General features: G+C 39.8%; 1 protein-coding gene across 1 annotated transcript in view; it reads left to right on the forward strand.

Moving 5' to 3' along the window:
• mtr (5-methyltetrahydrofolate-homocysteine methyltransferase) overlaps window positions 1-23,033 on the forward strand; it is a 42,583-nt gene extending 19,550 nt beyond the window's left edge. Inside the window, exons 21-33 of the mRNA XM_034860580.1 lie at window positions 949-1,056; window positions 2,196-2,296; window positions 4,384-4,451; window positions 8,577-8,697; window positions 9,580-9,661; window positions 11,212-11,310; window positions 12,541-12,616; window positions 13,563-13,718; window positions 14,581-14,780; window positions 15,731-15,931; window positions 17,976-18,168; window positions 19,527-19,639; window positions 20,216-23,033. Of these exons, the coding sequence (XP_034716471.1) occupies window positions 949-1,056; window positions 2,196-2,296; window positions 4,384-4,451; window positions 8,577-8,697; window positions 9,580-9,661; window positions 11,212-11,310; window positions 12,541-12,616; window positions 13,563-13,718; window positions 14,581-14,780; window positions 15,731-15,931; window positions 17,976-18,168; window positions 19,527-19,639; window positions 20,216-20,305 (1,608 nt within the window). The 3' untranslated portion in view covers window positions 20,306-23,033. The remainder of the gene's footprint in view (window positions 1-948; window positions 1,057-2,195; window positions 2,297-4,383; window positions 4,452-8,576; window positions 8,698-9,579; window positions 9,662-11,211; window positions 11,311-12,540; window positions 12,617-13,562; window positions 13,719-14,580; window positions 14,781-15,730; window positions 15,932-17,975; window positions 18,169-19,526; window positions 19,640-20,215) is intronic.
• Window positions 23,034-23,272: the final 239 nt, after the last annotated feature.

A 23,272-nucleotide genomic window follows, 5' to 3' on the forward strand; every position in this document is an offset into this window, starting at 1 on the left:
ACAAGTGTATGTACACTTTTGACCACAACTGTATACACACCCCTATGTTAGATTCCCATAGAGGCAGGCAGATGTTTATTATTAAAGGCCAGTTATTTTATGGATCAGGATACCATGCATCCTGATAAAGTCCCCACCCCCACATATTCCCATACCCTTCACCCTACCAAGAGATTGGCATGGGGTACTTTCTATTAAATCATGAATCTCTCAATGCAAATCAAACCAGCTCTTAGGCTAACTGGAAAAAAACATGCCAATCTCTATGTATGGTGAAAAGTATGTGATGATACAACAAAACAACAGAAAAGCCAGAGCAATAGACATATAAGTGGAATAGGCAGTTTTAAACCGATGTGTTTTTAGTTGAGACTTGAAATGGGGGAATGAATCAATGTTTCTGAGTTGGGGATGTAATGAGTTCCAGAGATGGGGAGCAGAGCGGCTGAATGCTCTGCCCCCCATGGTGGTGAGACGGGCGGAGGGGGCAGCGAGGTTTATGGAGGAAAAGGATCTGAGGGAGCGGGAGGGAGTGGGACGCTGGAGGAGATCAGACAAATATGTGGGTGCGAGGTTATGGATGGCCTTGAATGCTAACGGGAGGACTTTGAATTGGATAAGGAACTGGACCGGAAGCCAGTGGAGCTGTTGGAGGACAGGAGTGATGTGGTGGATGGAGGGGGTTCGACTAATGATGCGGGCAGCTGAATTCTGGACCAATTGAAGTTTAAGGAGGGATTTGTGAGCGAGACCGAAGAGGAGAGAGTTGCAAATATCAAGACGGGAAGTGACGAGACTGTGGGCAAGGATGGCAGCAGTGTGGGGGGTAGTAAGGGAGGGGGCGGAGGCGATGTATGTTACGTAGGTGGAAGTAAAATTTCTATGCTCACCAATGTATTTCAGCTTTTGCATATGGAAATAAATCTTCAAGTCCTTGTGTGTTTGTAGGTGATCAAGTCGGCTCGTGTTATGAAGAAAGCGGTGGGCCATCTGATTCCTTTCATGGAGAAGGAGAGGGAGGAGATGAGGGCATTATCGGGGTCAACTGAAGAAACGGTCAGTCTAAACTAAATATGGGTGCATTTAGTTGTCTGATTTTGACCAAGGTATTTCTAAAAAGATCAGGAATTCGTTTCACTGGAGACCTACCTGTGATGTCACAATACTAGTTCAACGTAGCGTATCTTTGTTAAATGAATGTTTGGAACCTTAAAAACAAGCATATCCCAAATAACTTACATGACCTGATGATTTTGTTTAACATATGTTACATATCCACAGTAAAGGTCAGGGCTAGGCAGTGGTGGCAAGGTTCCAGGTATGAATGTGTAACTGTGTGAATGTGACAGGTCCTCTCAATCAGCTTACCCGGGTAAATAAGGGTTAAATAATTAACCACAATTAATTGCAAATTTTATCGAAATCGCAATATGGAGTAGTGCAATATCCAAATCGCAGGGTGGCGCAATATTTGTTAAAGGCTAAAATAAAGTATTATGGTGCTGTAGACACATCCCGGGCCTACAAATCCTATCCTACAGACACTTTTTGTAAATTAGAATAATGATACAAAAAGGATCATTCCCTCCAATATCCTGAATCATATTGCAATATCATTCAAAATAATCACAATTAGATATTTTCCTAATATCGTGCATCCCTAATTTGTACATACCTATACAATGTGCCAACAGAAACATAAAAAACTAGCACAAAAGAAATATTGATCGACATGCTTCTAAAATGCTGACCATTGGAACAAGTTAAAGCTATATCCAGATCATGGTGTTTGAAATCACATTTCATCACATATGATTAAAGCAATTTTGATGAGCTTGACAGCTGCATTATGAAACACAACCTGCGTCACCACTTTTCTTTTACAATTTCCTATAATAAAGTATAGTCTTCTATTAGAAACTTTGTATGATGACTTTGATTCAAATGCAAACTTTCAGCCTTTGGCAGGCATGACGAAAGCAGATCTTTATATCTTTTAGTAAGCTGAAGAAGTGACTGTGCCTAAAATCATATGGAGGAAGATTGATAAAAAGAGAAGAGAACATAGCCAAAGTATAGCCCTCCAGGGTGAGAGAGAGAGAGCAGCAGCAGCAGCAACTTTATATCAAACTACAACATTCAAAATGAACAGATTCTGATCTGTTCTCTGGTCCTTTTTCTCCTTTGGTTTGCAGAGTCCATTTCGGGCCACCATCCTTCTGGCTACAGTGAAGGGAGATGTCCATGATATTGGCAAGAACATCGTAGGTGTGGTGCTGGGTTGCAACAACTTCAGGTAAAACTGGTTTAAAGTGCCATTTTTGATTTTGCACTGAGCATTAGTTCAGTTTTCTTCCGCACATTCCGACTATATTCACAGTGTGTCAATGACTGTGCTTAAAAAGTAGTGCGATTAGACTATTTAATCGTATTAATGTCATAGTTCATTTTCTTTTAATCTCACATTTTTATCTATTCTAAAGGTCCCTTGGTTTACTTTTTAACTTTTTTCTCTCTTCATTTTTGAATTATTTTTCAAAGAATATTTTTGGGGCTTTTTCCACCTTTTTAATTTTTGACAGGACAGTTAGGTGACAAAGGGGGGAGAGAGGGGGGAAGACATGTGGGAAATTGAACCCTGGACCTCTGCGTCGAGGCATAAACCTCAAAGTATTTTTTTCTCATTTTAATGCTCTTATCAAAAAAATGATGAAAACTGGATCGGCTTGCTTTGTGCAAATGTCTTCTACTGAAGTGTTCTCACTACAGTAGGCTAACATTCTCACCTGGAGCAAATAATCTCTGTGTAACACTTTCCATCAATAAAAGGGTGAAAAATGGTCTAGCTAGATCTGGTGTGGTGGTGTAGTTTTTCTAATGTTACTAGTTGTTGCAACAGCATGTTTGCTAAGCCAAAAATTAAGTAGTTAATCTCGTGTTAAAAAAATTGACGCTGTTAAAGTCCACGCCGTTAATAACTCGTTTAATTGACAGCACTAGTTAATATTAGTTAGCCCTCAGGGGCCGCCTGGTTTCCTTGTGTATTAATTTTTAATAACCTTACCTTTTTTATGCTGCAGGGGATGTCACATGGATATATACATTGTTATATCACTATGGAATTTGTTACTAACACAAATAAACTATTTTGGTTTATTCCCAGAAAAGTCCATATGCTTTCATCCAAAAAGTTAGTTGTGCTGTCTCCAATACACATACAATACTATAAATGCACAAATAACAATCTACGCATTATTCATTGTTATTTATTTATTATTATTTAGTTATATAGTTAGGAAGTCAGCCTTGGATTGATCAAAATGCTTACTCCACTGCATTTTGATTCAGTTCATTTATTGTTCTGGACTTATTGTGAAAAGTTTCAGAAAAGACAAAGACAAAGCTAGATTACAAAGCTTCTGGAAGGCCTGCGATCACACAGAAGCCCTCTATGGAAAGGCCCAGCTGTTAGCTCACATGCTAAACATACAGAAAGATGCTTGCTTGAAGCAATGCAGAGATATCAAACATTAAATAAATTGTTTTATGGATTCATCATTATCAATCAATCACTCAATCAAAATGTATTTATAAAGCACTTTACAGCAACCAGCAGGTATCCAAAGTGCAGAACAGAATGAGTAAAATCACATCATACATTAGAAAGAGTGAACATAGAAAACAATAAAATCTGAAAAGGTTACAAAGAAACAAAAGAATGAAATTGTCACACCACTTCTACGCATTGAAAGCCAGACTAAACACATACGTTTTGAGGTTGGACCCTAAAAAAAGCAACATCTGTAACAGGATACATTGGATTCCACGTTCCACATATGGATATGGGTTCATTGGACACAGATACTGTAGTACCAGGCTGGATCACAAAGCTTCAAGAAGGCCTGCCATCACACAAAAGTCCTCTTGAAACAGTGCATCGCTTTGCTACTACACAAAAAAAAGTCCCAACACTGCATTGATCTGGAGACATTGAATATGACATAAAACGTGTAGTTTTCTGTAGTATATCAGCGTGGTTTTAGCTTTCATAGCATTTTAGTTTTTAAGATTTTTTTGGGGGGTATTTCTGCCTTTTAATTAACAGGGCAGCTAGGTGAAAAAGGGGAAAGACATGCAGGAAATCGTCACAGGTCGGACTCGATCCCCTGACCTCTGCATCGAGGCATAGACCTCTATGTATGTGGGCCCTTTCCACCAACTTAGCAAACCCAGCCACTCCCCTACACATTTTAACATTAATCTTAAATTCTGCCAATGTACAGAAAGACTATCTACAATTATTATCCACGAAAAGAATCAACAGAGAAAAGAAAAGAGGAAAACCTGAGTGCTGAGTGATTTAGGATGTTTCTTGTCTTTCAGAGTGATCGACATGGGTGTGATGGTTCCCTGTGATCAGATCCTCAGAGAGGCCGTCAAACAGAAAGCAGGTACTTTGTACAGCTCAGATTGCATATTGTATGAGATGTTGACGTAATTTTTTTTTTAGAATGTAAATTATCCAAGCCTGAAAAATATTTGATGTAATAAATGTATTTGGACCAGGGATCTGAAGTAAGTACTGCAGGCCTGACTATTCTGCTCAACATAAATCCAAACTGTACACTGAAGGGCATCATTTCTCCCCTTGTCCAACTGCAAAGAAGCTCTGAGTTGAAAATATTATAATGCTTATTTTAGTGGCCTCTACATATCACCTCACAGCATTTAAGCTTCAGGGTACAAGAAGTGGCAAGTAATTAACAGGCTTTGTTTGCCTCTGTGTTTTTACCCCTATAGCTTGTTTGCTCTGGTCCGAATCAGTTGATGAGTTTTTACACTTGGACTGATTTCGCCTTGTGTTAAATGGGTGTTGGGTTGGTTAATATGGTTGGACTGTATTAGTAATGATGTATTTAATGGCCCTGACACAGTAACCTGATGGCTGACCGTTGGCAGAAAAGACAATCGGACTGAATGCCTACCCAAGTTAGCTAAAAAAAAAAAAAGTGAAGAACACACCGGAGCTATGCCCACTGCCGACGGCTGCTGATTGGACAAACACATCACCCGGGTCTGGTTTCTCACCAGAAATTCAAAGCCAGACTGTCATGGTGGCTCGTTCAGAATACAATCTCTCATTTTACTAAAATAGTTGCTGAATCTATCTTCATTTCAGATCCAAAAAGGTCAGTATAAAAGATTGTCCTCATCTTTTGAGAGACTCTAGTCAAGCTCATCCCTCTCGTCATTTCCGGGGTTAGCACCAGACACTCACTGGTGTGTCACACAGAAAACTGTAAGCATACCATAATACGTCATTACAAACCACGCAAGAACATTTCCAATCCACTTATTGGTCAGATGTTTCTAGGGCGGGAGCAGGAAAGTATATACAGCAAGTGTGTTTTGGACTAGTGAGTATTTCTTGCATCTCATATTTTTTTCTTCTAAAGATATTATTGTTGGCATTTTAGGCCTTTATTTATATAGGACAGCTGAAGACATGAAGGGGGAGAGAGAGGGGGGAATGACATTCAGTAAAGGGTAGCAGGGTGGAGTCGAACCTGCAGCCGCTGCGTTGAGGAGTACACCTCCATATATGGCCACCTGCTCTATCTAGTGAGCTACCCAGGTGCCCTAGTTCTTGCATCGCTATGGTCAAACCAGCTCATTTGATTTAAATATTCAAACATTGTTTTGCGAGCGACGTTACTACGTCTCAGCTCTGCTCTGCCGGTGTTTGTCTCCGTTAGCAGCGGCTGCTTTGACCACGGAGATGCGAGTGACCGCTTGAGCAAGGCGCCAAACCCCCCTCAGCCTCTCAGGGTGCTGGTCCACCACTGGCAGCCCACTCACTCTGACATCTCTCCATTAGTGCAAGTATAGGACCTGATCATGTGTTTGTATTTCAGGCCTGTGTGTAGTGTGTAATAACAATAAGAAGAACAGTAATAATAATAATAATAAGTATGAGTGTAAATTGTAATTTCCCCATAAAGAGTGTAAATTAAATTAACACCTAACTACAAGAGCGATTTACCTCAGACTCGCATGGTATAAACGTGGTGCAGTTCGAGGTCCGATCCCGTTCTCACCACAGAGGTGGATTGAAGGACCCCTTTATCAAGCAGGTCTCTGTATGCTTCTTTGGTCCGCTTTTTGGTGCGCACCTGAGTGTCATTGCTGTGTTCACACCTGCCCAAATACCTGCCCATTGACATTGGAAGCCCTTGTTTGAACATTTTACATAACATAATAACAATATTTATAAAAAATTATCATCCAGCATCCATTAATGCCACAATCAATATGAGTTCTTTTGGTATACTAACATTATGGAAAGCATTATAACCAATTAAATCATGATTTATTACTTGCTAGATGATGTCAATGTATAATGGAGAAGATGAAATTTCGTATTACATTTATGTACTTGTATTTTGTTTTTATGAAGAACCTAACTGCCCTGTAGCCACCGCTCCGAATTCAAGTGCGGCACCCAGGCTCAAATACGCATCGCAATCTTGCATTTGGTTGCGTGTGCTTGTGTGTACCCTATACTTGATTATATTGTGGGGGTTAGAGGACTCAGAAATATGTCTAATTGAGAATTAGTGCAAAATAGTTCCAAAAGATATTTTCTGGGTGTGGACAAATATGTGGGACGACGGTATTACCTAAGCCCAAATTGCTTATTTTTGTGATAAAACCGGAATATGGCACAGAGAATTACATTGATTATAATTTGTCAAAAAAGGCAATGATCTCTATGTGCTCATGTGAGATGTAGTGTTTTACCTTTGACTACTAAAACAGGATATGTTAATGTAGAAGAGGAAAAACAGATCTGTCCCGTGTGTTGTTTGAAGGATGTAGAAAATGAGTTCCATTTACTTTTCTACTGTCCATTTTATTGTGAACAGTGTGATTGTTTTGTTTTGTTTTGTTTTGTTTACTAAGATAAAAGCAGATATTGATTGGATAAATATGGTTGATGCCCAAAGGTTGAGATGGCTGTTCACATGTGAAACATAAATTAGCTAATTATCTTGAGAAAGCCTGGGAGAAGAGGAAAAGAGCTCTTTACCGAGATGACCTTTAGATGAGGATTTGTTATTACAGTGCAATTGTTTAAGAAACCTCAAAATGGTGTTTGGTTTGTATGCATGAGGGGAGCTGGTGGCAGATGGGAAACTTTGTGTGTGTGTGTGTGTGTGTGTGTGTGTATATGCGACAGGAAGAAGTTTGCTGAACAAGTTTGAGGTGTCTTGTAATCCCATGTGGGATGGGTCACATGTTTGGCATGAAGAAATGAAATAAAAAAACTATATGCAAGCCACCACTAGGGGTGGGGGAGGGAGGGGGGGGGAAATGTATACACAGGCACCAAGTATAGATCTTTTATTATATAAGTGTTGATCAGTGCGTCTCCTTGACAATCCCATTTTGCAGCAATACAATTGAAGTGTAATGAACAAACAGAGAAATGTTTTTTTTTTTTAGATAAAACAGATGTTGACAAAGTTTTCTTTTGGGGACATCATTTGAAATTGGGAAAAATTAGAAGTTGGAAAAAGTGTAATAAATTGCAATATATCACAGAATATTGCAATATGTTTAAAATTGCAATGATAGTATCATAGCATGAGTATCGTGATGATATGGTATCGGGAGGTGTCTGGTGATTCCTACCCCTAGCCAACACCCCTGAATGTGTCCCCTCTGTCTTCATGCAGCCTTGAAGAGGCTGATAGCATGATGTCGCTGCATGTTTCATGGCCATCAGAAAATATTGCTGTGTACCAAACTCTTGCCTTACATTTGGAACACGCAAACATTTCAGATACCATGCAGCACAGGCTATTTCAAAGGGCCTTTGGGGCTGAAAAGGCATGTGCACTCCCAATGTTCCATGCTCTCCCTGGGTGTGACACAACCTGCCACAGTTCCCAGAGGCCTTGTTAACATGCATTGACAGGTGTGTGATCGTGCTCTATGACAGAACTAGTGCATGCACTGAACATTTCCTGAAAGAAACCTTTTGCAAGAAAAAACAGTGTAAGGCAGATTCCACCAACCAGTGCTTGTCTGGAACAACATAAAGTGTGTTGGCACATTTATTAAAGTAGTATAAATCAACTTGTATACACGTTTGTACATTCTGTCCTTTGTATTTTTTTGAATCTTTGGTTTTGAACATCTGTTCTTGTATTCTATTCTAGGGTTGTGAATTTCAATGGTCTCATGATTTGATTACGATGCTCCTGTCAACGGTTTGAATTGATTGAAGATCCTGAAGCATCACAATGCGTCACCTATCATTATAAATTGCTACACGTGGTTATCGTTAACAAATTCAAGCAGTCAAATAAGGATTCCCATTTTTTTGTATATGCTCTTAAAAAAACAGACACTTCCTGAATGAAACGGAAAATCAACAAGTAACATCTGTAGGCAATAATCGAGTATGGTCTGTCACAGACATGTTTTTTTTTTCTCTTTATCTTTTTAAGGGTGCTTTATGAAAACGCTTTTAATCAATGATTAATAAATGGTTTGCTTTGTTCCTGCAGATATTATTGGTTTGTCGGGTCTCATCACTCCCTCTTTGGATGAGATGATCTATGTGGCCAAAGAGATGGAGAGACTGGGAATGACAACGCCACTGCTGATTGGAGGAGCCACCACATCAAAGTAACATAAACACACACACATACAAATCTTAGAAAATGCAGAAATATACAGTACCTTACTGGTCAAGACACATTTCTTTAAGATGGGTAACTGGTGCTCACATGGAATAAAAACTTAAAGGTGCAATATGTAATACTGACAGCTACTGTTTAACCCTCATGTTGTCCTCGGGGTCAAATATGACTCATTTTCAAAAAGTTCCTTGGTTGAGGGAAACATTTCCCTCAACCAAAGTGTAAAAAACAATAAGGTGGATGGTTCCATATGATGATGTTCACAAGTTAAGTAACTGATCAGTTCACTATTTTCATTGAATTCGGATGATTTATTTAATTTTATAGCATTTTAAGAAAAAGAAGATTTAAGAAATCTGAAAGAAAGTGACTGTAGGGGAAAAACAACAAAATCCTCAAAAGAAACCAGAAATAATCAACAAAGACATTGTAAAAAGTGAGAAAGAACTTTGGGAAGAGTTAGAAAACGTCAAAAAGTGACAACAAACGTCGGAAGAATCTTCAAAAACTTGGTGAAAACAATAAGAATGTCCCAAAAAATTGACAAAGAACTTTGGGAAAAGTGAAAAAAGTGTCTTTTAACTTAGAATTTTGACCCAGAAAAAGTAAATGTTGGTCTACGGGAAGACAACACAAGGGTTAAAACAGTTACTGCAGTACAAATTCAATGCAGACAACACTTCCTTGGCTTAGAATTACAGTAGGAAATAACCGTACTTTGTCGTCCTCTCAACCCGTCTGGACATGCTTTATTGGCTTAGAATTACGGCGACAATCGGCAAATACACTGCAAACTATTTATTTCTTCCATTTATTTATATATTTTCTAGTGCTCTCTCGGGTAATTTGTGTGCTTTGTGTTTGATAGGACACATACAGCAGTGAAGATCTCCCCACGCTACAGTTGTCCTGCTGTCCATGTTCTGGACGCCTCCAGGAGTGTGGTGGTGGTAAGACATCTCTGCAACTTCTCTAGGGCCAAGACTATTACTGGCATTTTTTACTCTTACCCTCTAGCCCAGGGGACCCGGGACCTTTTTGTTTCAGATGCAGGTATATTCATAAAAAAATTCCAGTTGTCAATTTGAATTCCTCAATTTTAAGATACATCGAATCAGTACTCACCCACCAGCAGGTGGCAGTAATGGCAAGTTCTTAGAAATTACCAGCCCATCTCTCCAGAACCACAAGTGTTTCCCCTTTTATTGTTTTGTGGGGGCGACTCGCCCCCCAAAAACAACCCCCAGCCCCCCCTGAAAGAATGACAAAAGTATGTAAATTCAACTTTTGCTAAATATTTGTGTGATGTGTAAATCTGTGTTGTTTTTATTTTAAAAATGATATGCACTAAACCACATTTCTGCTAGTGGTCAAGCCAATGACCCCACCCCACCCCCTTGCTGCACCTCCCACTTTTCACAGTCTGATACATACATCCAGAACCAATGGGTCGCGAAGAAATCCCAAGGCTGCCTCCCAAACAAACACATTTTGATCTAAGCTATTTATTGTTTATGTTTTATTTCAATAATTCAAAAAAGACAATTATTCTGGGAATATTACAGGGCCTGGAACTACAGGTCCACCGGCCCGGTGACCGGGGGTTGGTAATCGCTGCTCTAGTCTGTTGAAAACCCCATATCATTTATCTGATCTGGAAAGAATTGTATATAGAAACAGTTTACACACAAATGTCCCATTAAGACAAAGTAAAACTTTCAAATTGAATTAAACAAATTTTTCTCTTCTAAATTACCCTTACTGCTTTGACTTCACTTTAATGCATAGACGACCAGATCTGGGACACGGATGATGACATGCAATGCCTAATTATTTTTTTTTTAAACATAATGCCAACAAAGGTTTAATCTACACATGGATTAGAATAAGTGTCAAAATACAAATAGGTAGACAATCGTATGATGGGACAGTGACAGATTTCCTTCACAAAACAAGTCCAGTAGTTCATTAGAAAACTTAAAGAAAACATTGTAAAGAAAAACACACAAAACCTTGTTCTTTTCCAACAGTCCAACCATAGACTGTATCTAATATTAACGGTCTATGAGTCTAACCTAGCCCTGCACGATTGAGGGAATAATACAAATCACAATTTCTTTGCTTATAATTGATATCACGGTTCACTGCCACCATTTTTTTGACCTTGACAAGACAAAACAAAACAAATTGGCAGTACCAACTGAAGTTATTTGAAAATGAAATAGGGAACAGGGTGAATCAAGATGGCGATTTTTGTAGCGATTAATTGTGCAGGCCTAGTCTAACCTTGCAACACATTTTATCAAAATCTGTTTTTCAGAAACTGAGAAAGTGCAAAAATAAACTTCTCTGGGTGGACAATAACGTCTTATTTCATTTGAGGGTCAGAGGGTTGAAATTATCAGACGCGGCAACAGATTTAAAAGATGTTTGAACGCCCTCCAGTTGGATTAGTCCAAACCTGAGTGTGTTTTCTCTTGCTTGTTTTGCTCTCTGTCAGTGCACACAGCTCCTGGATGAGGAATTGAGGGAGGAGTACTTTGAGGACCTGAAAGAGGAGTATGAGGAGATCAGGCAGGATCACTACGACTCCTTGAAGGTAAGCACGGCTGGGACAGAATCTATAGGACTATCAAAACTATGTCCCGCGGTGTAATTTAGTTTGTTGCTTCTATTGGACTTCCTCCAGATTGTTCAGAATTGGTCTGCAAGACACACCACCAAATATTGGGAAAAATCAGACAAAGGACAGTCAATTCCTTCATGTCCTGTGGTCCTGTGATAAGGTTCAGGAGTTTTGGACTGGGATACATGATAACCAGTATCGGATTGCAGAGACACAGGTTCCATTTGGCCCGATATTATTTGTTCTAGGAGATGGGTCAATCCTCCTTGTGAGATGGTTAGGGTGGCAACATTTTTTTAATTTAAACGGTTTGCCAGTTTGGATGTGTATACTAGAAAATGGGGAAAGGTCCTGAAGTTTCTGGAGGGCTCCTAAGAAGCTTTGTGCTGGGGAGAGACGTGTGTACGATGGGCTTATGGTGTTGTAATCTATTCATATGTTAATTTTTTTAATGGTTTGTGTATTTTGTTACTTTTTTGTTGTATGGTCTCGAATGTTGTAGCTGTTAGGTAATCTTTTCTTGGTTTTTATCTGGGTGGGTGGTGATGACGAGGGGCGGGCGTTGTTCATGTTGCGAGTTGAATGTTTTGTATGTTAAAAAATAAAAAGAGGGAAATTGTCAATCACAAAAAAAGAATGGCTTGTGGAAACACCCCAAAAGATAGGGTTAGCATAGCTAAGAGAAGAGAAGAGGACAGTTTAACCTTTTTGTGTGATAAAGGTTTTTATTTAAAGATTACAAACAATTACTAATGATATGGTGAGACATGAGAACATGTCCTAGGACCAAGGACCGTTTCACCTTTGACGTTGCCAAAATATTTATGCACACAATGATCTTTTCACACCTCAATAAATTGGGCTACCTCGTGTTCACAGGCATGTCCATATGTGACTAAACCATTAGCGAGAGTCTACAATCGTGCGTTGAAAATAGTGGGCAAAAGATTTTTTTAAGTGGCAAAGCCCTCTAGGGACAGGCATTGAAATATAGCAATTGCCATGAATGGTGTGATGCTGTTGCACACATGTCTATGTCGTAGCACCTGTCCCTATTTTCAATGAACATGAAATAAAAAATAAATAAATTATCACATCTTAATATTGGCTTGATGAAGGCCAACGGTGGCTCAGGGAAATGAAATGTGTAATATTTATGAAATTGCCTTGACGTTCATGCTCTATCTCCCTCTGTTGTCTCAGGAGCGCCGGTATCTGTCTCTTTCCCAGGCCAGAGGGAAGGCTCTACATATAGATTGGCTCTCTGAGCCCAAACCAGGTAACTTTCACACAGATCAATGAAATCCGGAGTTCTTAAAGGGTACCTACCTTGTATTTCATCACTATTTTCTAATGTTTTAGTGTCTGATTTGAATAACAATCTTTGACATTGGTCCAGTATTAAGCAAGATCGCTGCAGTCAGTAGCAGCGAAACAAGCTACAATGTAAGTTAGTAGGACAACTGTCCAGCTTGTATTAACCTTTACAAAAGTGCTTGTTTTTCCACTGACAAGCTGACAATATTCAAAGTGTCTGACAACATTATGAAAAGGATTTCTAAGGAGGTCTACCTTTCTGTTAAAGAGTAAGATACTTTTTTACACATAAAAACATCTGAGAAATTTGCCTTTGCTAATCCCACCAGACTCCATGTAAATAATCGCTAATTTTAGGATCGTAAAATACACTTCAGTCAAAGTTGACAGAAACATAATGAGACTATGAGAAGCCGTTTTGGGTCATCTTTCCACTTTTCCAACCATCACAACTCTAGTTTTGGCTGACATAAACAAATAGTTTCAAGATTTTTATGTGAAAATATGTTTGCTCTATACACGCTAAAACTATTGCTTTTTTAAATGGAGTCTGGTTGTTTTTGCGCTAGCGACTTCAGAGCTGTTTCTGGTTAAACAGAAAGGTCTCAAAGAGGTTTTAAAGGTTGACCTCCTTAGAAATCCTTTCCATAATGTTGTCAGACACTTAGAGTATTTATGAGCCTGAGCCTGTCAGTGGCAAAACAAGCCCTTTTGTGAAGCGGGACAACTGCCCCTTTAGCTTACATTGTAGCTTGTTTTTCCTGCTACCGACTGCAGTGATCTGGCTCAATACTGGACCAATGTTGAAACAAGCAGATACAGGAGATATACTGTAAGTAATACTTTGGGACGCTGTGGAAAATGTTCTTCGTTTTCTGTATAGAACTTAAAAGCCATGTGTGTTCCAGTGTGTCCTCAGTTCCTGGGCACCCGCGTGTTTGAGTGCTACGACCTGAACAGTCTACTGGACTACATTGACTGGAAGCCTTTCTTCGATGTGTGGCAGCTGAGAGGAAAATACCCCAACAGAGGTTACCCTAAGATCTTCAACGACCAGACTGTTGGTACGAGTTCCACCTCTGTCAGGGTTCATCATAAGTCTGTTGCTTTCCCCACGGCCAAGGCCCAGGAGACTACTACCTGATTCCAAATTATTTCAAATTCTTGTTTTACAAGCTGGACAAGGTCCGTTCTGTGGTCGTGTGTTGTGCTGTTTTTACCTTTTTTCAGTTTCTGAATTTCTCTGTGGTCTCCGCGGTAAACGTCACAACGCTTTGAACCGTGGGTAATTCCCTTTGGTGAAGTCTGCATCGATGCAGACTCAGAAATGACTCGGTGAACCCTCACGCCCTTTGAAATTTGACATTGGGACAACCCTAAGCCCTTATGAATTTTGCGAGAACGCGCACCAAAGTCCATGAGACTGTGAACCCGGACTTTGGGATTGGGCCATCGTGTTCCTTTGCTGCTGCATATACTAAGCGTGGAACTAAGAAGCATGCGCACACACCTGTTTTATACACTCAGTTGTGCTGCAGGTTGTTCAGGCAGCTCTGGATGTGTAAAGGAGTGTGATTTGGCCTCTTGATGTCTTATAGCAGACATGAAATGCCTTGAAGATAAAAAAAATAAAGAGTTCATACACTTTTCTTAGTAAAAATGAGACTTAGGAGAACAATTTTCCAAAGCCAAAGGTCTTTTTAATTATTGTTCCTTGTGATTTCAGTTCATTTCTGTGAGATTCAATTTCAATTTCCATTCTTTATAGTTATATATCAATTTATACATTAATGTGACATCCCTGCAACATTCATACCCTGATAGCCTAGGAGCTAATGTTGGAAAAAATGACTAAGGCCCCAGAGGGATTTATTTGGCTCATATTGAAATACTCTTGTCATTAATAGACTACATTGGTTCCTGTAGGTGCGGAGGCCCGGCGAGTCTTTGATGAGGCCCAGCGGCTGCTCAACAAGATGATTGACAGCGGTAGTCTTAAGGGGCGGGGCCTGGTGGGGTTCTGGCCTGCACAGAGTGACGGCGATGACATCAGTGTGTACAAAGATGAAGTCTCAGTACACAGGGACATGAAGCCCATCGCTACGTTTCATGGCTTAAGACAACAGGTGAGTTTTATAAACGATTGTAGTATCTGCCATTTCATTCTTTAAGTCCCTTGTTGGGGATGTTGTTGCTGTTAATATCTTGTCTTTATCTGTTATGTCTTTTTCTTGTGGTTGTATTTTTCAGTTGCCACAGACACAAAGGGAATTTCCAAAAGAATAATTAACAGAAACTAACTTAAAATAGGTTTTAACTATTTTTTTACATTTCATGTATAATTGTACTCTTGGCCTACTGCAAACACATCTTGATTTACAGTCAAAAAGACTCAGGATGGACTAGAGCCCGACCGATAAAAGATTTTTAAGGTTGATAGCGATACAAATATTTGGTGATTTAAAAATCCGTAATTCCAATATATCGGCCGATATATATATATATATATATATATATATAATTTTTTTTTATCCAGAAACGCCTAACAAAACATAAATAGATTTCCCTCGCATTAGATATTTCTCGTTATATATGAGTCCTCATGAAAATAGGATAATGCCGTTTAAACTTTTGTTTTATTGTTAGAGCGTCCTCTGGTGGACAAAGTATCCAACGCCAACGCTCATAAGATGGTTGACCGTCCGTTTTTATTTTATTTTTAAAATATTAATTTATCAGAATTATTTATTTGTCATTACAAATGATTCTGATAGATGAATATTAAAACAAACAACTTTATTTATCGGCCATTATAAGTGCAGATACCAAATATCGGTTAATAATATCGGCCCACCGATCGGTTGAGCTCTAGAATGGACACACGTAGCATAAACAAAGCATTATACTGCTTTACCATGGGGATGTGTGGTGCCTAGATGCTGTACTTTATGCCGGATTTTATTTTGTCATGTTCTTGTTCAGATTCTGAATGTGACCTTCATGATGAAACCAAAAATGGATGGTAATACATTTCAAAAGAGTAACTAACAAGTGTGTTGTGTGTTGTGTGTTGCAGGCGGAGAAGGACAGCTCCAGTTCAGAACCCTACCTGTGTGTGTCTGACTTTGTTGCCCCTGTAGACAGTGATGTGCCAGACTATATCGGCTTGTTTGCTGTGGGGGTGTTTGGAGCTGAGGCGCTGAGTCAGCAGTTCCAGGATGACGGAGACGACTACAGCAGCATCATGGTCAAAGCCCTGGCTGACCGACTGGCTGAGGTACTGTAGGGACCGCTTCCTAATAGGGGTGTTACGGTTCTCCAAATCTTCTATTTGAGTCACTAGATAACAGAAGGGTTATTTACAACAACAGTTTGCGTTTTTCAAAATTAACAAAGTGCATTTGAAAGCCCCGTTAGCTTACTGAGATGCAAATAAACGCACCATGAAGTCCCGTCGGAGCCCACAGGCTTTGCTGTTCATTGTTTTTTGTTAGTTTTTTACATAACCCCTCATGGGGAAGTAGTGTTAATTTCAACAGACGAGACTAAATATGTTCGTCATCGACTTTTTTTTCCATGACGAAGACGCGACTGCACCAATATCCAAAAATACTGACTAAGACTAAATTAACATGCATTGTTGTTGACAACAAAAGACTAGACTAAAATGTTTTGCATAAAATAAAATAGAAAATCGCTCTTCATTGTCATGCACAGTCTACTCTTTCTCCATGAGATACAGTAGAATAATCAGCTGTTATGACTTCAAAATATTCCAAATGAGTTCGTCAAAATTACATGGAGCGAGAACACACCACCCATAGACAGCAGCGCAGACCAGAGATTTCTGCCAGAGCAACGAGCGCCGTCGACAGGCTAGGTTAAAGGAGGAGGCTTGATATTTCGTCGGATTTTATGTATAATGGTATCGACAAAAAGTCCGAATGTGTCTGAATATTATAACGGGGGAAGCACTGCGGACAAAAAATATTGGGGAAAAACACCACCAACCTTAAGCGACATCTAAAGGCTAACCACCCACACATTCAGGTAATTTAAGATAGAATGTGTCTCTTACATCAGAAAACCAGAAGCCTTTAACAAAGTTGCATTTAACAAAAATCATTCAACAAGGGTATTTTTGCTGGTAATTATGACATTTAACCAATATTTGAGATGTGTCAAACACTATTTGACTATTTGAAGTGAGAAATAATTTGTTATTAAAAAAAAAGACTAAAATGTTTTGACTAAAACTTGACTAAGATACCTTGAGTTTTCTTGTTGACTAACATGACGAGACTTTTACTCGGCTAAAACTTGACTAACAAAAAAAGACTTGACTAAAACGACATTTTGCACAAGGCTAACCCCCAAATTCCACTGGATGCGTAACTGCTGCTGATGCGCTCCAGAACAGCGGTAAAGTCATTAGGTTTTCATTAAAGTCAATGTGTGTATTTGTGTATGCGGAGTGGCTGCGTCTGACTCCGTCCCATCTCCGGTGGTCCCCGGCCCTCCAGGGCGGATACGAAGAGCTGCTATTTTTTCCGGATTCCAGACAGCTCCGCGGCAGCTCAGCACACGTCAGATAGTGCAGGACAGGAAGTCGAGCACAGAAACAATTAAAACACACGGTTAATTTTCAAAATAAAATAGACCGTGCTCACGGTGGATCATATCTGCCTGCACTACATCTTGAAAACACAGCCCAGAGGTGTTTCCTCTCTACTCGTCAGGATGGAAACAGACTGTTGTTTTTGTGGTTCTATTCTAAGTGAGTTTGCGAGATCCCGTGGGTCAGCTGTCAGTAATGGCCAGAGCCAGTCTGCACAAATCTGGACCTGGTGGGTGTTGACGGACGACGGAGCATGGAGCCGATCCGCAGCCATTACGCATCCAGTTGAATTTAGGGGTAAGACTAAATAAAAAAATAGGTGACAGAATTAACACTACGGGGAAGGCAAAATGTTGCTACACGGTGACTTTAGGGAAGCAGGAGGATTTTAGTTATTTTCCGTTATTTTCGACTGGCAGTGGCCTTGGTGTCTGGAAAAACCAAGCTGCTGTGAAGCTAAGCTGTGTCTTTTTGCTACATTTTTTGCTACATTTCTTGGGTCGAGCACTAGTAGGCGGGGAGAACATAGAAAAAAATTACCGGGGGAATTGCAGATCCATTTTGACCCATCTTTGATTTAAGTTGAAATCATGACACCCCTATTTCCTAACCCACCAGGGCTCCATTACTGCAAATATTGCATGGGTTAAGGAGTCACTGGTTTGTTTTGGTTTCTGCTACAACCTTTCTGTCCGTCCTTCAGGCCTTCGCTGAGGAGCTCCATGTTCGTGTGCGTAAGGAGCTGTGGGGCTACAGCACCGACGAGGCTCTGCAGGCCTCGGACCTCCACAGAATCCGATACCAGGGCATCAGGCCTGCAGCTGGCTACCCCAGCCAGCCTGACCACACAGAGAAGACCACCATGTGGAGCCTTGCTGGGATCCAGGAGAAGACTGGTGAGACAGCCAGCCATTTCATAACAGTCAGAACTGCAGCGGAAAGGCTCCCAATGCTCTTGCGTTGTTCTGCAACATGAGATGCAAAGGGTCTTCATAGTAGCCTTTGAACAGCAAAATAAAATCACATTTATTTTCCATGTACTTACTGGAGGTTACTCTGAGAAATCAGGTTAAACTACTATGTAAGAACATATTTACATGCACTGGAGTAAGCTACTTACTGTAAGTCCACAAATACTGTACATTCGGTACAGTGATCAGAATACTTCCCTACCCCTGACCTTCTATCAAAAGCATGGCGGGCTTTTTGAACTTCTCTCTTATTTTATCCAGCCGCGCTTATACTTTCATTGTGTGGAAGTAGTCATGGCCTATTTCAACCCTGAGCAGTAGGTACAACCATAAAATACCATGTACCAATGTACCAAAAAATGGAATGGAATCCTTTAATAGATAAATAATATTTCATAGCTATCAAACACGAATACATATAAAGCAATGAATGAAGTAAATTAATTCATTCGGCGGCCGGAGGGCAAGATACCAAACTCCTTAATGTTTGGTCTGTGACTGCCGACTGTCGACACTTTATGGTCCCATATCATGTACTCAGGAAATGGAAACACTAAATGTTAAAAAAGGAGAAAAATAAATTGTGCGATGGAATATGAGAGGCAAATACATTAGTGTTAGTAATTGGAATAACAAAACCTATTCATTTATAATTTAAAGACGAAGGAAGATTAAAGAAAATTGATGGATCAAGTTAATGCACATTTAATAAACTGATTCATTATACCATTTTTAGATTGTTATTTGAGAACATAAATCAGAAGTGTCTCACGCTCCGACTTTCTACAGTTACTGTGGTGTCTTTCTGATGTTAGTAGCTCCCTCATCAACTTTTCACAGAACTTTATCTGAATTAATCATCATTTAGTGGGGTTTTGATTTGGAATAAATATTGGGGTCTCCGGTGCTGCAGTACCGTTCCCCGCCTGAGCTTTTATGGATGGCTCAGCGGGGACACCCTTTTACCAAAACACTAATATCATAGCATATAAATGGAATTTATATAGAGCTTTTCTTGGCTAAGCGACCACTCAGAGCCCACATTCAAACACCTAATGTGAGTCCAGGGATCAGATCGCCAACATCCTGAGGAACACCCGCCCTAGTGCATTACTACTACTACTACTACTACTGCTACTACCACCATTGCAGTACAGACGTGTGTGTGCGTGTGTGTGCGCGTGTGTGTGTGTGTGTGTGTGTTATCATGTGGGTATTATGTATTCTTAGCCTTATGCATTTATGCAGCTTTATGACTCCATGTGTGTATTATGTGTGTGTAGGAATTTGTCTGACAGAGTCCCTGGCCATGACGCCTGCTGCCTCCGTGTCTGGACTTTACTTCTCCAACCCTCAGGCCTCATACTTCGCTGTGGGAAAGATCACCAAGGAGCAGGTTCGGCTAACCATCCACATCTTTAATTGCTATTAATAACTAGTGAAAATGTTGTTGTAAATGAAAAATATTCCGTTAGCACCATACCATCACAGTGGGTGTTCTAGATGTTTTTTAGGGACATTAAGTAAGTTGGATTAACACAGGTTTGCACCTGATTTACAATCTGGACCGGACTCACAATAACTAAAATATTGTAATATGACATACATATGAATTGTGTACAATAGAAAGTATGTTACTCCTAATAGTAGACTAAGTAGGCTATAGATTTAATCAAAATATATAAAGAGACCAGGTATAGATTTAAGACTGACCAAGCAACAATATTTGAAGTGTAAATATTATCTTAACTTAAAATTCTCAAATAATAGCCCTAGCCAGCACAAATAAATGTAGGCCAGTTGATAAGAAAGGCTGGGTGAACATCTGTGTAGTGGCTCAGCATAATATTGTGCATTTCTACAGCACTAAGTCCATCAGTACACTGTTACCGCACTTATCTCATACTGATGTTGATGATCAGTTCTTGGGTTGTTGACATGAAATCCGGCTGAACTTGTGTTTTGACTTCAGGTGGAGGACTATGCCCGGAGGAAAGAGATGTGTGTGGAGGAGGTGGAGCGATGGCTGGCTCCCATACTGGGCTATGACACCGAGGCGTAGAGTGTGACCACCCCGGTACTAAACTGGACCACCTGAGGGATCAGAGCAGGGCGCAGTACTGCCACAGAATCAGGTTTACAGTCCGACCATTTCTCTGTAGCTCACACAGGTTCTTACTGAGCCTGCTCACACAGGGATTCCGTGAAATTACATAGTATATCACGCTAGCTCTTACCATTTCTCTCAACATTTCTACTGGACATTTCAGAACAGTAAAACTGTTTTTTTCTTTCTTTTTAGCTCTCTGTGCCAAAGGTTTATGACAGACTTTTAAACACTACAGTCCCACACACATTGTATGTTATGAATGATCTCTTAAATGAATGCCAAGTTTCTATCAGGTCTAAAAATGGAGTAAAATACTACTGAAGTTACATGACCGTCACATGTGTCTTCAGTAGTGCTTTGATCCCGATTATTTAGCTCAATATTGAGATAATTATTATTTCAGCACTTATACCTGGGCTGAGTATCTGTGAAAGTCAGTCTAAGTCATGGGCCAACATGATTACTGGCTTAGTTTTTGCCTATTATTAAAACAGTTTTTAAAAGATTCATGTCTCCTTTTACTAAAAGGGGTAATACATCTGTGTTTATGGTTAGTTTATCTTAAAGGAATAGTTCAGCATTTTAGAAAACGTGCTGGTTTCCTGTCTTTCCAAGTGTGAAACGAGAAGATTAATATCGGTCTCATGTCTGTGTGTTAGTACGGAGCTTGAGTCAGGACGTGGCTAGCATAGCTTAGCATAAAGACTAGAAATAGGTGAAAACAGCTAACCTGGTTCAGCGAAAGAAAACAATGTGCATAAGCCTCGGCCCGAAGCCGCTGCGCTGTTTTGATGTGGTGCTGCAGGGAGAAACCTCTCTCTGCTGGCACACTGGAGACGGGTTTTACGCATGCTACCTCTGCCAGTTTGACCCTGCTGCTGCTGACTTGTCTTCGCTGGCAACTTCTTGGCTTTATTTGCGTTAGCCCGGCCGCTGCTTGGTGTTATGACGTAATTCACACTATTTCCCTGTTTGGCCAGGACTTGGGCTTTGACTTCCGCTTGCTTGTCGCCATTTTTTTGTAAATCTACGCCAGTCTTCTACATTCAATCAGAGCGAGAATATGCAAATGCTACAGTCTAGTCATTTCTTAATGAAAGAATTAGTGCTTTAATGCTTTAATTGACTGTCCATCTCTGGGGCTGTCAACGCTGTGTCTCAGCCAAAAAGTGGAGGGACCGAGCAGTGGCCGCCGGCTAATGTTACTTAGCTAGCTATCCATGTGGACAGATTGGTAAACTGTACAGACAGTAGAGTTTCTTATTTTCTCTCTCTGAGCTTCAGGACAATGACAACAAGAGGGAGTTAAACCACCTTTTAACACTTTTTCACGTTGATCTTGAGTTGTTCCTCACAATGGGTTTATCCTTTCTTTTAATCCTTTCTCTTCTCCCAGTCTTTGTTCTATTTCTTCCCGTATTTCGCCCACTTTATCCCAGACATTTATTCTTTCAAAAACTCTCCTACAGTCCAGTCACCATCAGTCGCTACACGTGCATTTTCCTAACCAGAAAAAAAACAGACTGCCCTGCTCTGCCTCTGATTGGCTAGTAACTTGTTGGCCTCTGGGTCAGAGCCAATTAGAAGCAGGAAAGGGGGCAGGGAAAAACTCTGCAGTCTCCATTGTGCATGGGGAATAGGGGCGGGAGGCAACGGGCAAGACAAACTCTTACGTTTAAATAACATGTAGAAAATATCTGCTTGACGACTTATTACATTACATACATATTACATTATTATGGAGCTGGGAACAAGCCCAAATAAGCAACTACACTTTAGTAACAAGCACAAAAAAACTGCAACCCGCAACTACCTATATTTGTAAGCAACTTTACAGAAAAACATGCCCAAAGTCGCATATAATAAGCGGACTTGGCAACACTGGGGGAGACCTGGCATAACCCGGTAATTTAGGTTACTGCTGTGCATGTCGCCGCACTGAATGATACCAAACTTGGCAACCTTACAAACAAATACGAAGTCCCTGCACCTGCCTTTAACTTTGTATTTTATAGTGAGCTTTGTACCGAACCAGGCTAGCTGTTCCCTCTGCTTCCACTCTTTATGGTAAGCTAGGCTAAAAACGTCCTGACTGTGTACTTTAACACACTGACATGAGATTGATATCAATCTTTCCATCTCATTCTTACAAATAAAGTGAATACATATATGTTGACATGTTCCTTCAATGCAAACAGCTTTAGAAGAACTTTGCTTCAGTTTTATTTTTCTTTATTAAATTTTCTTTTGGCCCTGGGACGCGTCTCAGTGTGTTGTTTGTGGTTTGTTTGTCACGGTTTGGGCTTCTTAAATATCTAAAAATAGTTTTAAAAAATGTAATCACCCAAAAAAACTTTGCTTTAGGAAAAATAAAACAAATGATTATCATTAAAATCAGAAAATATCTGATAAAAGAATCAGAAATAAACCCTAATAAATCTATTCCTACATAAGTGACAAATGTCAATACATGACAGTTTTAAATTACACTTTTTAGTAATTGGTGGTACAGACTAATTCATTTGTGCGCAAAATGTATTGACGTAAACAGTCAAAATGTATTTAGTTTTTTTCTTCTAAAAATAATTTGTATTGCTTTTTGTGTAAAGGTTTGGACATCAGTACCTTTTGCATGAAGGCTGGAGTGCACACGTTGAATAGTTAACCCATTTTCAGTGGCTTATTACTGGATTTACTAAAAAGTGTTGTAAACTATAGTGTAAATGAAATTGGAAACAATAAAGCAGGAGACAAATCATTTTTAAAAGCCTTTAAAAGAGGAACTTACCACCCCCTGAAAATATAGTCTTTGCTCACCTTTGAGGTTGTACAGGTGTACTCCAAATAATTATGTCATTAGTTTTTTGCTGATTGGACAAATACATTTGAGCCTCCAGGCATCTAAACATACAACAACAA

This window comes from Etheostoma cragini, chromosome 21 (assembly GCF_013103735.1).
Source record: "Etheostoma cragini isolate CJK2018 chromosome 21, CSU_Ecrag_1.0, whole genome shotgun sequence".
NCBI classification, from domain to species: Eukaryota; Metazoa; Chordata; class Actinopteri; order Perciformes; family Percidae; genus Etheostoma; species Etheostoma cragini.